Genomic DNA, 15,543 nt, shown 5'->3' with positions numbered 1-15,543 from the left:
GTTTGACTTCAAATTGATTAGCCCATTTTATAAATGTCATAGCAAGTTGTTTTGTGTGAGTTCTTTTGAAGAGAGCCCTGATGTTAGACACAGAGTAAAACACGCTCAGCCTGGATTCATAACAAATGCTTTGAGATGCTTTATTTAGAGAGAAAAGCCACTTGTGATTTCCTATCAGAATTTTGTTATTTATCATAAATCAGCAGTGGCTGTTCTCTCTTCTCTAAGGCCTGTGGTTGAGCTTAATAAATCTTGTGTTTGTCAGTGCGGGGATTCATGTTTTTAAAGTGTGTACTTGCATACTTGATCAGACTAATCAGAGAGCCACGCAAGGCGCAGAGTGTGTCAGCATGGGTGCCAGACTTACTCAGCAATGCCTGCCTGTGTCAGAAAGACACTGTGCAGTGAGGTGGGAGGAAAAGAAAAGGAGGAATCCAAAGGTCAAAATGAGAGAGCAGTGCTGGGTGCTCCTCTGAGGAACCACCGTGCTAGTGCTGTGAGGACTTTGCTGCAGGGAAAATGCCTTGTGCCACATCCATGCTGCTTTTGGATGCCGTGCACAGAGATAAGGGAGAAAATCAGCAGTGTGAGGAGGGAGAGGATAATGCGGGATAAAGCATTTATCTTTCTGTCTTTCTCTTGTGAGGATTTCCTTCCCCAGACAGAAAGAGGCACAGTGCTGGTACCTGCATAACTCCCACAGAGAGTCCCACAATTATGAGCAGGTATTTTTGCTCCCTTGACAAGAGATAATGACCCTTTCTGCCTTTCTAAAAGAAAAAAAAAATGTTCCCTTTGGGACTTTTGCTTAGGATGGCATTTTAGTCCCATATTTTGCTGTTATCCTCATCATTTCTGGCTGTCAGATATTGACCACTTGGAAATTATGGCATCGTCTGCTGTTCTGAACTGTGTGAGAAAGGCAGGTCTCCTCACACATATTGGATTGGAGATTCATTTTATATTTATATTTTGAACAGCATCTCCACAATGACCCCACTTGGCACTAAAAGGAGCCCAGATACTGCCACAGAAATCTCTGCTGAAGAAGAGATCTCTGTTTGCCCAGGTAAGAGGCACTTGAGACTGTTTTGAATTTTGTACTGAAAGTTACACTCTTAGGAAATTCAGAGAAAGAAAATTTTCAAGTTATTTGAACAAAATGAGATTTCTTTCCCATCTCCATTTTTTAAAGCTAAAATTATTCAGGTAATTTAGTTTGATCCCCTAGTTTTGGACCCATTTCCTCTAAGACAGTTCTGTGACAGGATTGCTGGAGACTTGCTGAAGACACATGGATGTGCATTGGACATGGAGAGATCACTCAAAACAAGGTGTCTCTGCAATGCAATCAGATTTTTCAGTATTAAGATAACATGCAAAGCATGACAGCTGAAATAATTTTTGTCTTACATTAATTAAACATGTTTGAGACTAAGGAGTTTTTCTTCCTTGGTCTCTCCTACCATTTTTGAGATTTTCTGGTCTAGGGTTTTAAGTGAGAAAAATAATGAAGAGGCTGGTCCTGTTCACAAGCAGCTGTATGTAGCAGTATAGGTCGTGGTGGTGCTTGGAGGAATATTTTGTTGCTAACAAAGATGTGGAGGTCTAAAGAAGGTGTGACTGTGAGACAGACCATGGAAGGGGAGCTCTGCTTGTCTCAATGTGAGAGCAGCTCTATTCTTGCTTTGTCTCCATCCCAGCAAGTGTCCCACGCACTTTCCCTGTGTCTAATCTCACTCCCCATGAAGCTACAAAGCTGCAGTGCCTTTATCCTCACACTGCCATGCTGTGACTTTAACCCCTCATCTGGCTGTGTTGTTGCACTTTGTCTGATAACATTTGTGGCAAGTCTAAAGAATGTTTTGAAACTGTGAAAACTCTTAAAAAGCGTTAAGGACTAAGCTACATCAACAAGTGAGGAGATAGTTGGGGGTTGCAAACCTGTGCTGATTTGGAGATGTTTTTCTGCAGAGACACAGCCAAGCCCAGTGGAAGCTGTTGAGGAGGAGAGAGAGCTCTGTTCAGACGGCAGAGGTGCACCTTTGCAGGTAAAAGAGCTTAAAGTTGAAGGGTCCTGTTTTCAATCCTACCTTTTAGACCTTGGTTCAGCTGAGCTGTGCTGGCATTTCTCTTTGGGTAGCTGGAAGCTTGGACTTCTGCTGTTTGGATCCTCACAAACAGTTCCCTCTTTGCTTTTCTCTGCTGCTTCAAATCTCCAGTCCCTTTTGGCTGGGGACTGCATGCAGCTGCTTCTGAAGCCTTTCAGTCCTATAGCTGGAGAGCTGTTATCAATTCCAGCCTGTTCTTTTATATCCCAGCTCTGCTGAGCTGGAGGATGCCATTAGCGTGGGTGGCAGTGCTGTTGCTTGCCCATGCTCAGGGGTACAAGCTGTGATGTTCAGCAATGCAGAGGGACCCCAAGAGCATTAAGGGGAGTCTAAGTAAACCTCAGTCACTTGTGCTGTCACCTGCTTTTCCCTGTAATGGTGTTCTGAGCTCCAGTTTTCTCTCCACATACCATATCCAAGAGGCTAAGAGGAGAGCTTCACCCAGAGTTCAGACTGGTATAAAGATGTGCTTGAAGTGATGAGGGCTGGTAGTGGTTTTCAGGCCAAGCAGGGTGTCCTGAGTCTGGGAATCTTAAGTTTTGTGCAGTAATAGTTAATAGCAATAGTAAGTCAGTGGGAGGGCCATCCTCTTACCTCTTGCTGCAGATGTGTGCTGTGTGCAGCCCCTTTCCCCGTGTTGACACACCTGCACAGCAATTGCTTTGCAGCTGTCACTGAACCAACATCTGACTTCAGTTCCTGCTTCTGATAAAACTCTCTTTGTCTATTAATTTAGAGAGCGATATCAAAGGGGTTGCCAAGTACTCCTCTGGCGCAGGGTACGTGAATACAGAATCGTACAGCTCTTGACAAGAGGGTTCATTTGTGGAAAGCTCATTCTGGGAGTTTGCAGCTTGTACAGCACGTCTGCAGTTCCAGTGTCTCACTCTCACAGGCCTCTTAATAAACCATCTTCTGCTCTCGTGTGCCTTTCAATTCTGCAGGTATCTCCAAGCACTCCTCAGTCAATTAGGGGCTGCAGCAAGGAGAGAGGCAGTCCTGGGCTGGCCACCAAAGCACATTCATGACCCATTTGGCTGTGGCCAGGATGCTGCCCTGTCCTCTCATGCTTTGCAGCTACAGCAGAGGGTACCCTGTGTCTCACACCTCTGGCCTGGGTGGCACAAGGTGGTGGGGAGTGGGTTCCTAGACATTGTTTGGCAACATTATGGTTGGCAGCAGGTCCCAGACCAGAGCCTGCAGCCCTCCAGGAAAACAGCAGAAACAGCTACCATGGCATCAGTGGTTTGCAGGAGCCAAGCAGAGACCACTGGGACTGACTTCTTCCTAGCAGATGCTGAGCCAGGACACAGGAGTCTTGTTGAGCTCAGCCTCTAGCGTTGCTCTTGGCTGGCTGTTGGCTGCAAGTACTGTGTCTTGTAGGCAATTTCCTCTGTTAAAAAGCAGAGGCAACTGTCTCTGGCTCTGACAGGGGTGATTGGTTCTGCAGTTGAGGTTTTCCAGACTGTTACAGCAAGGTTTTATACAAGCAGTCTTTTGTTACAGAATGTTGCATTTCCATTTAAAATTAGTAATTTACCGCCGAATGTAGGCGGACAGGGTGTGCAGAATTGGTGATCTCCTAAGATTGCTTTAAAAAAGGCAGCTAGAAGGAGCAGTGCCTGCTGCTTTTCCCATCATATTTTTTATGTGTGTTGTCTCTGTAGTGCGGGTTTGATCTGATCATTCACATTTGACACATCTTGTTTTTTATGGCTCTTCAGTGTGATGCCCCACAGTGAGGACTTCACAAGATGTAATGACACTGAAATGTGAGAGAGGGGTACGAGTGTTAATGCTGTAAGTGATGTTCTTCAGCAGACTGTGTTTGGCTGGAGGAACTCTTGTAGCAACTCCTCTGCAGAAATTCAGGGCAGAGAGCCTCCCTGGGAATGAGGGATGTTCCTGGGGATCACTGTTGTAGCCTTTCAGCTGGTGTCAGGGAGAAATGCATTTTGAGTCGGAATCTCAGTTTGAAGCCCAGTCCTGCAATTTTTGTCATAGCTCCCCTGAGTCAGTAAAGCACCCTCCTTCCCTTTAGGACATAAAAATCAGGATCAGATCCTCATTTGGGAAAGGAAGTAATAAACCGAGTAATACAGCAAAGCGCTCCAGTGGCACGGAGCATCTTGGCTGACCCCAATTACTGCTTCCCTGAAATGATACCGTTGGAGGGAAGCAGACAGCAGTTTTGCTGTACACTGTCTACATGTCACTGCTTAGCTCTAAGAACAGAAACCTCTTCCATATTATTTTTCTATAGGTTTCTCTACATGGTTAATATTTAAATAGCTTTTCTTAATCGCCATGGGGAGAGGAAGGTTTTTTCTTAAATATGGAAAAATCTTACAGCAAGCCTGACTAGGCAGAGATGCAGTTATGAGTGAGATGGATGCAGTCTGCTGCATTTGGGAATGTCTGTGGCATAGGGAGCAGGCTGAATCTCTGTGGGTTGGCAGTGGAGCACCTTTGCAGCTGTGTGACCAGTGCAAAAAGTGTGTCTGTAAGTGGTAATGGCACCCTGAGAATGTACACATGCTGTGACATTCTGCCCTGGCGAAAAGCCTCTGCTAATAATTTCGTGTGACACAGATTTTTAATGGTATTGCCTCTCTCCTTGATCGGTGTCCCCTCTCATGACTGCTCCAGCCACCTCCTCTATAAGGGAGGAGCTTCCAGCGATCTCTTCAGACTTCCTAACACCACAGCAGCCTCCTTTCATCCTGGGGGAAACTGTGTTCCCAGACAATGCTCCCTGTGTAGCATGGATCATGTCCAGAAACTGATGAGCACAAGTCAGGTGTTGAACTCTTGCTTTGCCCCATGAATTTTCCATCAGTTTCGGTTCTGAGATTTCCTGATTAATGGAAGCTTTGCTGTTTTTTCCACTGTAGTGCAGGTGATGTTTGCCTTAAACGGTGTGCATGGCTGTGCAGGGAGTTTCACCATGATTCAGAAGGACACGTTGCCTTTGCAAGAAGAATTAGTTATTAGTGCAGTGCAATTTATTCAGCCAGTGGTGTTATTTCTGAGCACTATGTGATGGAGAAAGAATAAAACTTTCCAAGAAAATCTGAGTCAGACAGCGTGGAGCTCTGCACCTAAGCAAAGAAAGAGAAACAGCCCTGTCTGGCTAATTTTTCTTACTCTTCCTTAGGTTGGTGGGGATGAAGATGCTGTCAGGACTGTGTCTGAGTGCAGTCCTACAGCTGCTGCCTGTGTGTCGTGCCCTCTGTGTGACCACGGCTTCCCAGCTGACGAGATCGAGGTGCACGCCATGTACTGCAACGGCATCGCGGGACCCGAGCCTGGTGAGGACGCTCCAGGTCTGCCAAGTGCTGCTTCCACGTGTTTGCTCCTCATGCTCACCCCCTTTCCCTCTTGTTACTTGGCAGGCAGGTGCTGCAGTCTTGTTTCTCTCAGGATATTTGGCGTATGGGGAGGTTTGTTCACTCTGCCTTGTTACATCTCCTCGCTGCCCAGGAGAATGTTATTGGAGGCTCTGGTATTATCAGCACCTCCTGCACAGAGACATAATTTCTGATTGACTTCACACAATAATTCACCACATTATCAGCTCCTGAATATTACCCCAGGATCTAGTCTTGGATGCTTCAAGCAGTACTCATAAGATGTGTCCATTGTGTGCTTTGTTGAGGACCTGCAGAGAATGTGGCAGTGGTAGAAAATGGAAGGCTTGAACCATGTGGACAATTGTCCTTCAGGGCTCTTGAGAGGGGAGAATGTTCTGTACTACTCCAAGAATGTCTGTGCTCTGCATGAGGTCTGACATTTGTATGTGCAAAAATGGCCTGTTCAAGTGGCAGAGACTGCAGAAAAGTTTCCCTCTTGTTTCACTGAAATTGCAAAATTATAACTATCAGTCTGGGAATGTAGATTTTTCTCCTTCATGTGAAGAGTGAGGCATAGAAGTACAGTCAGAATGCCCATATTAATCCTCTTTGTATTCTTTTTCATATCAGTTTTCCATAGCCAACCTTTGTAGAGCTTAAGTGAACAAATACACTGGTTGGTTATCAACATATTCAGTAAGTTGTGTTTTAGCTGCTGCTTGAAATGTAAAATCTGTGTTAGCACAATGTCAGGTAATATCAAAGTAGTAGCTTGTAATAAGATTAACTTTTCAGGCTGTGAATATATAATTTTCAGTAACATACTGGGTTGTTAAATACAACCTAAATCTATGATGTTTAAGCAATTTGAACAAATCAGAGCTAGTACAAGAACAGTAACTTCTGCATTCCTTTAGCAGGAGGAAGTTTCACCAAGTAATCTTAATGCAGAGTTGATGTAGTTTTAAAATAAAAGATTCCTGCTATACTAAATCTTTGGGGATGTAACATGGGTCCTGTCAAGATAACAGGAGCCAGAGTAGAGGCTGATACTGGCTGATGCTTAATTTTGGTGGAAGGTTCTCTCTGCAGGCACAACCCAGCTACTGATGCAAAGCATTTGGCTCAGGCAAATCACAAATTATCATAGTTCCTCTGCCATCCTCAAGGCTGATAAAGGTCTTATTTGTGTTACAAAATGGAGCAGAATTTTTAGTGTGCCTTTTAGCAGGAATGTCTTTGGCCTTGTGGTATTCTGGTCCCTGGTGTGACTGGACTGGGAGTGTATCCATTGATCCTGGGGAATCCCGACTGTGATCAGGAAAAGGCTTTGAATTCTTTGGCAGTGCAAGGGAATTTGTTCTTTTCTTTGGTCTTGGCTTTCAGCAGGACAGAGTTCAAGGCTGGCCTCTCCATTCTGCTTCCAGGCTAGTCTCCTTGGGGATGTTTGTAAGGGTAGTTATTTTGGAATTGCTACTCTGCTGTTCCTGCTTGTTCAGAACAATCCCCCTGTAAGAAAACCAGCCTGGAATAAAAGGGATTTTGCTCTGCAATAATGGCTGTAAGCAGACCAATGGATCTGGGACAAAATCACAGTAATTTCAGTTTTCTATTGCCAGTTATTCTAGTATTTTCCCTGTAGAGACCAGGCTCTATTAGCCATAACAGTCTAAGACACCTGTGTTGTTTGCACCCAGACTCTTTGCAGTACCATGGGCTTCCTAGGCTTGGGCAGAATCCTGCCTGCTTGTGGGGCTCTGGCTCATGGGGCACCTTGGGCCAGTTTCCAACAGCTGTTGGAAGGCAATTGTCACCCAGAGGGCTCTCAGCTGCTGGGCTAGTCTGTGGGATTTGGGTTGAATAAGCAGAGATGATGTTCAGCTCTGAGCAGAGGCCAGACAGTAGCCTGGCACAGCTGTGCAGGTACAAAAGGACTCTGCTTCCAGGGCTGTTACCTTGGCATCCACCACTAGCACAACATTCACAGGTAAAGCTAATGCATGGGGAGAAAAAAGATGTGAGAGAGCTGTCTTCTGAAGCAAATGCCAGCTCCTGTGTGGGTCCAGAAGCTGTTTTCTACTGCTGGAGCACTGTGTGCTCTTGGCTGGCTGCTGGCTTCCTTGGGAGCACAGCAGCAGCCTTGTGTGAGAGAAGTCAAAATTCTGCCCCCTAAGCCACGCCCTGATCTGTTAAGAAAAGTTTTCCTTTGGTGCACTGGGTCAGGGGTTCCTAGTCTGTCTTCAGATTTATTAATTGGACTTACTCCTGATGTCTCTAGAATTGCAGTCCTGTAGACTATAGCTGTCAGTGGTTTTCATTTTAATACTACAAAAGGATGGGGTCTTGCTGGTTTTACTTCTCTTCTTCCTTCTTCTAATCATGCACCAAAGTCTCTGTCTTAGGTCTCAGGAGGCCAGCTCAGTCTGGCTGATATCTAAGGGCAAGTTTTCAAATGAGCAGCTGGGCAAGATGAGCTACAGTTGCTTCCCTACGTACATGGTCACTCTGGCTGAATGCCCAGACTGTCACATACCTGGGCAGCATGAAAATCTTATCATGAATTTCCACTTTCCTGTGATCTGAGTAAATAAAAAAGAAGAGCCTGATGTTAACTGCTGTACCAGGCTGGGGAGGGCTGAGGTCCTGGGTTTCCAGCTCAGTGACTGGTGTTAATTCCAAGTGAATGAGTGGAGCTGTGGAGTTTCTGTGCCAGCTCCTTCTTTCTTCATGCACTCAACTGAAGGGGCTCACTTGTGTGAGAGGGCTCTGCTGGAGTCACCACATCCATCGCCCGCTGCCGCTGCCAACACAGAGATCCGCTGGCCTCAGTCTGGAAGCCAGTCTTGGCTGCAGCTGAGAACAGCAAATACTCTTGAGCTTTGTGGCATACTCGATGCCTCTCACCCTCCATCTGCATGCATCCGACATTCTCAGTCCCCAGGCGAGCCCAGGAAAATGAGAATTTGGTATATCCCTTCCTCCCAAAGGCTCAAATGCAGTCTCGATGCAGCTGTCAGTCTTCAGCAGCGGCACTGGTGCTGTTAAAAAGCTCTTGACATCAGTAGAAGTGGCACTGATACAGCAGAAGGAGTAACGAAATGGGTGCAGAGGAAAACTGCATGGCTTCTGAGAAAGGACAAGGTGCCATGGGCCAGACACTAATAGATCCTGCAGGGAAGTGGCACAGCTGGTAGTGAGCACAGGGAGCTGGTGGATCGGACCGCAGGTGGGCTGAGCAGGAAGGTGAGGAGCTCAGTGGCTCTGACCTCGCAGCTCCACATGCCAGCCAGACCTGGCAGCCCCAGGAGGTGCCTGGGCAGAGTGTGCTGATAGCAAGGCCATACTGGGCAGGGTTTGCTGCTCTTCCCCAGGGTGAATGCAGGAGCCAAACAGGCCAAGAATGACTTGTCAACCAGAAGAAATGCAGAGCCAGGGAAAAGGTTGTTCTCGGGCCACGGAGTATGTCTGACCCAGCAAAGAGCATTGCATTTGGGAGAGTTACAAGGCTGCTTTCACACAAGCAGGTCAGCATTGCTCTGTGGTGGGGATTTTGCTTGTGGCAATTCTTTTCCTGCATTCTGAACCCCCTTCTTGGGGGCAACCAGCATGTTTTGGCAGGGGTTGTGCCTCACCAGCTGGCCCTGTTCTCTCTACTCTGCTGCTTCTTCCAGCAACACAGCTGAGGGTCTCCTCCTGGGCAGCTGCAGAGCTACTCCCAGACATCTCTAATGGGCCCATTATGCCAGATGTGTTCACGGCTTTTGGAAGAAAATAGAACTGATTAACACCTGAGCTGGTGCACAAGGCTCGTTAAGGAATATTAACGAGCATACACTGATTTGGAGAGCAGTTCTCACCATGCTGTCAAATATATATATTGGTTGGGTTCTTGGGAGGCTGGATGGCTGGGGGTGGGGGTGGCCATTGTTGCCAGTCTTCCTAGTCAGGCTGCCACTTCAAATCTGGGCCAAGCTATGTTAAAAAGAGATGTTTTCTTTAGTTCCTGTGAGCAATGAGCTGTTGGTATCAGTCATCGCCTACGAGACAATACCCACATCCTAGGAAACGCTTGAGCTTGTTTCTTTAGCATGGTTGTCTCTCGTCAGCCCCAACAGCTCCTGATCACTTCACAGTACATTGCTGGTTGTAGCTGCAGATCAGTGATTGCTGCTGAAGGAAAGGCAGTGTTGTCTTGTGGATAGATGTTGGGGTTGCCCAACACTCTGGAAATGGGGTTTTGCTAAAACTCAGAATTCCCTTTGTTCCGCACAAAATTTTGTGCTTTGCTTTCTTTATCACAGATGATGTACTAACAATAACAAGTTTGTTGTGCCTATACCTTGGAGTCAGGCTTTTCTCCTCATGGGCATGGGAAGCAGTATCACCAAGCCGTAAAACAGCTCCCTACATTGTCCCCTTAGCCAGCATGCCTGAGAGCGCTTACTGTGACATCTGTTTTGGAGCTGGAGTCTTGAACGTCCCTGGTGAAGCAAGCTAAGCTATCTGAAATGTTCCCTGAGGATCTTTGCTGGTGGTATGTCAACAGGAATACGCTGAGAGGAATTCAAGTGAAAGGGACAACACTCCAATGTGCTCCCTGCAGATGCCTGCAGAGCCAGTTGGGAAAGGCAGCTTGGGCTTTCTGGGGGAGCAGCAATGGTTGGACCCGTCATCAGCTGCTCAGCTGGGATCTCACTGGCTACCCACGTGTTGGAACATCTGGAGAGCAGCACTGCTCCTGCTAGAGATCTTCATCCAGGGGACTCCCAGGGCTGTCTGTGGACAATAGCATTGATCACCACGGTTCACATGGGCAGTGGGAAAGCCCATGAGTGTGGGGTAGTTGTTGTAACCTCCCCTTTCCAATGTGAGCTGTGCCCCTTCCCATACAGGCTCTTTATCAAAGGTCCAGTGCCTCTGCACAGCCCTTGCCTCAGCTCTGTGTTCCCCTGAGCCCACAGCTGGCACTGTCCCTCTCTGCAGCAGGCACGGGAGTCTGGTTTGGCAGGGAGCTGTGCTGTGCTGCCAGAGCAGCTGGAGAACGCTGCTCTCAGGCTATCACACTGCTGTGCATCAGCTCTGAAATTCCTGTAAACCACAGACTGTCAATCCAGCTGTTTCTGGCAAGTTAGGTGTGAAATGATCAGCTGGCTCCCCAGTCTGGGAAAGGTAAATTTTTCAGTATCGCCCCAGGAAAAAAGGACACTTGTCCAGCAACCTCTTCTGCAGGAAAGAATCTGCTTGTCCCAGTCCACTGTTTCTTCACTTCTGCCATCACTTCTGCTGCAGCTTTGAGTGGAAGTGATGGAAAGTTGGTGTATTTGAATGTGATGTAGGGATAGTTCGGGGTGGATGATAGTAACCCTTTTTGTTAACCCTTTCTGTTTTTCCTCTAGTACTCACCAGGCGTCAGAGAGAGGCAAGAAATAAAGCTGCCAGTGGTGAAAGCAGCCCACCATCCTTAGACATTGACAAGTAAGTAGGTATGCCTGCTTCTAGATTGTTTCCATGCTTCTATTCTAGCTTGACTATGGATGTCTTTATTCCTGTACAAACACTGGCCATTGGCTTTATTACAGTGTTTCCCTAAGAAATTGCTTTTCCTCAGTGCCTCTTGTTGCAATGCTGGCTATATTTAAACCAAAGCAAGAGGAATTTGCCGTTCTCAGATAGTTTATTTTTGCACTGATTTTCTTTCAGCCCAATCCATGACGGGTCAGGGGGTGCATGGCTGCTGGGGGGAGCTGTAGCTAAAATGGTGCTAACTCAGCCAGTTTCTGATGGGAGGTTTGAGCTTGGTAACCCTGGAAAAAGAAGAGGCCAGGACATGGAGGCTGTCAACATGGCACCTGTAGTGATATTCTTAATTAAATTAGACTTTCAGAATAGCAGTGGCTTTGTTTAATCTCTCTCTATGCAGCCCCTCCTCCTGCCACCCACACAAAGCATCATAAGAGAGGATCTGACAGTAAAATCCCTGCTATGGAAGCAATTTTGCTGTTACAAACAGTGGATGGCAACATCACTAATGGAATTAGGCTAATTATAGAGAGGACAGCTTCTGTTTAGACACATTATCTGGGTAATCAGCACTGACTGGAAAGAAAATACGGGAAAAAGTGCTGCAGAGTTTTGCTCGATGGGGGCTCTCCATATGCATTTTAGAGCCTGGGGTGTTTCACTTAGAGAGTACCACTATCAAACTGAACACAGTGTTGCTGGGGCTGGTCCCTAGGGGCTTTGTCTCTTCTTGGAGATAGTCCATTCCTGAATGCAGCTTCCCTCCTGAAGAGCCAGTGTCCTCTTCTGCAGGGTTTAGTCCCTGCTGAGAGCTGGTGTGGAAGTGAATGTAGCTGTGTAAATCTATGCCTGACCTTCATCTCCTTTCACCCAGAATAATCTTGTTCCCAAGAACACTCAGTTGTCCTGCATGAGCCTGAGCATCTTCCACCCAAACGAGGGGGTTTGAGAAACAGCCTGAGCCAACCCCCCAGCAGGAGCATGTGCTCTGCAATTCCTCTCCCTGCATGGCATGATGTAAAATGGAGACAGTGCAGAGAAAGGCTTGATTTACTAGTCAGACAAGTTCATCCAGCCCTGGTAAAATGTCTCTCTGATTTAACACACTTGGTTTGCTTTTCAGGCAGAATTTAACTCCCCTTTGCAAAGCCCCTGCACTTCATTTCTGTAGATTTTGACAGGGTGCTTTATGTCTGGGGAGAAATCAGTGGTGTTTGAGATAGTTAGATGAGCAGATTTGATTACTGTCCCGCTGCTGCAGCAGCAGGACACAGAGGAACAGGCAGGGAAAACTGATAATCACTCAGTCTTTGCAATTGGTGCCGGGCTGACCCCACTGAGCGAGACTGGATTTGGTGACACATCTTCTCCATGGCATGGCCTGGAGCAGGAGAGTCACCGCTGGTGTCTGGGAGCCCAGTGTAGGGTGAATCCTAATGCAGTGCTCTGTCCTTTGCTGCCTGGCAGGTGTGAGAAGTGCTACCTCTGTAAGTCACTGGTGCCACTGCTGCAGTATCAGAGGCACGTGGACAGCTGCCTTCAGGCTGCTAGGCAAGCTCAGGGAACCAGGAGGCTGCGAAGAGCCAAGGTGAGGGGTGACCCTACACACCATCCCCTTTGCTTTGCTCTGGGTGTGGGGCTGGGTTGGCAGCAGGAGCTGTTTCCCTGGTTGGCAGAGATGAGCTGACCTGATGTAGGATTGCCCGTCCCTGGGGGCCACTGTGGACAGAGAACTCATTGCCCTCCTTCCCACGACGCTCTGCGAGAGCACGGACTGGTCCCAGGGGTGAGCTAATCCAGCAGAGCTGCCAGCAACCTCTCCAGTGGGCAGGCAGCCAGGGCTGTCCTGCTGCCAGCCAGCACGCCTCAGTCCTGCAGCCTTCTTCAGCTGAATGTCGATGCAGTGGAGGCCAGCGTCAGGATGACAAACCTATCTGGAAATCCACAAGCCCATTCCCACGGGGAAGGCTTTAGAGCCAGAGCAGGGGAAATTGCTCAGTGCTGGGAGCGAACGGCAGTGTCCCAGGAGAATTGTGGGGGAGTGACTGTGGTGGAGGGGTGCTGGGTGTGGGGAACGTGCCTTGCTAGAGGAGGTGGGAGGCAGGAGCGTGGGTAGCAGCTGGCTCACAGTCACTCGCCAGGTGTTAGCCCCCACCGTGCTTTTTCCTGCTCGTGGTAGTCCCAGGGGAGAACAGGGAGGGTTCTTCCAGGCCTTCCTGCTGGTTCCTGCAGGCAAAACCCTAGTGCTGCAGCTTTGCCTGTGCTCAGAAATGTGATTCACGGCATGAAGATGCAACATGATGTCTTAGTTTTGTATAATCCCTTAAATCCATCACAGACCTCAGCCCTTTGGGGATTCAGATGCAAATGATGAGATTTCTGGTTGATGATTTTGGCTGGGATACAGCCAAGCACTGTATGGTTCAGAGTACTGCAGGGCATGGCTGCTCCTGCATGTGACCAGCTCTGTGGGGGCTGTTTGACCCTGTCCCTGTGCCCCACAGCTGCCTGGTCTGTGGATCCTGCAAGCAGACACAGGCACAGGGTATGGGGGAAAGATGCTGAAGCCAGGGGGCTCTTTGGAAAGGCTCAGCAAGGCTGTTACCTCTGTCCTTGCCTTTTGCTGGGATGGCAGCTCACTGGGGAAGCTTGGGCATGGGCTGGGACATTGCAAAGCTTCCTAGTGGCACAGGTGGGCTTGCAGTTTCCTGCAACGGCCCATTTTGGGGTGAATTGCAGCTCCAATGCCACAGGCTGGATGGCAGTGCTCCCCAGAGCAGTTCTCTGCAGGGGGCAGGGAGCAGCCAGGAGAGGCGACTTTGCTGGGCCAGTGAAACTCAAAGCAGCCAGGCCAAGTGGTCTTCCTCTAGCATGTGTGACCAGCATGGCTGCATCTTCCCAGGGGCAGACCAGGACTCAAGGTGTCTTCCTAGTCTGGCTGTGTCCTGAAGGAAGGCCCTTCCCTCCAGCACCAAGCCCCAATACCCTTGGACAGAGTGGGCCGAGTCTGCCCTTGGACATGCAGTGCTGAGGGATGTGCTCAGCTGTGTCAAAGCCCCTGATACCCTCATTTATCACAGCCCTGTGCTTGCTGGCTGGGCTTGGGGGTGGCATCCTGTACCCTGGCCTCCCTCTTTACCAGGTTCTGCTTGATTAGCTGCTCTCTGCTGCCTCTGCTTGAGCAGTAGGTGGGCTGGGCACAGAACAGTGCCCTTCCTGTGGATGGCTGGAGGCCCTGGATAAGCAGCAGTCCCTCGTGTGCCCAGCCTGACCCTGAGGGCTGGGGAATAAGTGCCCACCAGGCCATCCTGGCTAAGGGGTTTCCTCATGGCAGTGTTGTGATGGTGGCTCTCCTCTCCTTGGCAGGACACCGGAAAGCAGGAGGGAGGACTCCTCAGGATGCTGGAGCTCTCGGAGAGCAAGTCTGAAGGTGGAAAACTTTCTATGCCAGCCTGGCTGGGTCAGGGCTGCTCTTTCACAGCTTTCCCTTTTTGGTCCTGGCTCGGCCTGGGAGAGCAAATTCCCTTTGGAAGGGTCTGTTCTTTCAGAGCAGGAGGCTGTGGGTTTATCTGTCTGTCAGCATTCCCCAGCTGGCTGCACACATTCCTGCCAGTACCCACTGGATGTGTGCCCACTGGACCCACACCAGAGCCCAGAGCCCTTGCAGGAAGAGGGGTGTACTCTGAACAAGACATGTCCAGCTTCCTGGGGGATGTGGGAGGCTTCTGCTGTCCTTGTCTATGCATCAGCATTTCCCTCCATGGATCCAAGGACAGGAGGAGAAGAGGGGGGAGAGGTGCTCTTGGCAGCACCCGTGGCTCACACAGGAGGGCTGACGTGTGCTATTATTGCAGGTGCTGACGCGGGGACTCCCATCACTGGATTAGGAGACCAACAGTCCTCTCCCACACTCTCAGCTGCTGACGGGGAGCCATCGGCAGACAGCCCCATCTCCCTTCAGCACCCTCCTTTCCATGTCTCCCCTGAGAAACCTGGCATCTCCTTGGAAGCCATGGATGGTGTGGTGGACTCAGAGCCACGTGTGGCTCTCCCTGCGGGCAGCCAGCAACGGACCAAAGGCTGCCGCCGGAGAAGGCGCAAGTTCTGAGGCTGGCAATGCTGCAGGGAGCTGGCAATGCAGCAGCTCCCTGTGCCCCAGTGAGGGTCTTCTTGGCACTGTACCCCTGCTTCACCTGCAGCCTTTGTCTCTTGCGCCCCTTTTATATGTTTTATACGACCTGTGCGGGGAGCGCTGGGTGGAGACTGTGTGTTTTCTAGGTGCCTGTGCAGCTTTGCTCTCTGTTACAGAAATGGAAATATATTTATGTATGTTTTTATGAAACTGCAGCACCACGGCAGAGCTCTGCTGGCTTTCTCTGGGGAATGGGAGGGCGCTGGAGGGACGAGAGGAGGAGCAGCAGACGTTGGGTCCCAAATCACACTTCCCCAGGCCTTTTCTGGGGTTGGTGGGGGTGCTCAGGGCAGGGGGCTGCGGTGTCCTGTGCTCTGTGCAGCAGCACAGCACTAACATTCCCAGCCGGGAGTGGCAGAGGGCACCT

At 49.1% G+C, this 15,543-nt stretch overlaps 1 protein-coding gene across 5 annotated transcripts in view; it reads left to right on the top strand.

Moving 5' to 3' along the window:
- The window catches only part of UIMC1 (ubiquitin interaction motif containing 1), a 39,640-nt gene extending 24,316 nt beyond the window's left edge, over nucleotides 1-15,324 (top strand). For 2 of the 5 annotated variants that reach the window (XM_083871581.1, XM_083871580.1), the window contains exons 7-13: nucleotides 981-1,069; nucleotides 1,975-2,051; nucleotides 5,269-5,437; nucleotides 10,861-10,939; nucleotides 12,452-12,572; nucleotides 14,351-14,414; nucleotides 14,839-15,324. In XM_083871581.1, the coding sequence (XP_083727707.1) occupies nucleotides 981-1,069; nucleotides 1,975-2,051; nucleotides 5,269-5,437; nucleotides 10,861-10,939; nucleotides 12,452-12,572; nucleotides 14,351-14,414; nucleotides 14,839-15,092 (853 nt within the window). In that variant the 3' untranslated portion in view covers nucleotides 15,093-15,324. Of the gene's footprint in view, nucleotides 1-980; nucleotides 1,070-1,974; nucleotides 2,052-5,268; nucleotides 5,438-10,860; nucleotides 10,948-12,451; nucleotides 12,573-14,350; nucleotides 14,415-14,838 lie in introns of those variants that run through there. The other 3 variants (XM_083871582.1, XM_083871583.1, XM_083871584.1) reach the window with 3 other exon arrangements.
- The last annotated feature ends 219 nt before the right edge of the window (nucleotides 15,325-15,543 follow it).

This window comes from Zosterops lateralis, assembly GCF_965231275.1.
Source record: "Zosterops lateralis genome assembly, chromosome: 14".
Lineage (NCBI taxonomy): Eukaryota > Metazoa > Chordata > Aves > Passeriformes > Zosteropidae > Zosterops > Zosterops lateralis.
This window is presented reverse-complemented; position numbering and strand designations above follow the sequence as displayed.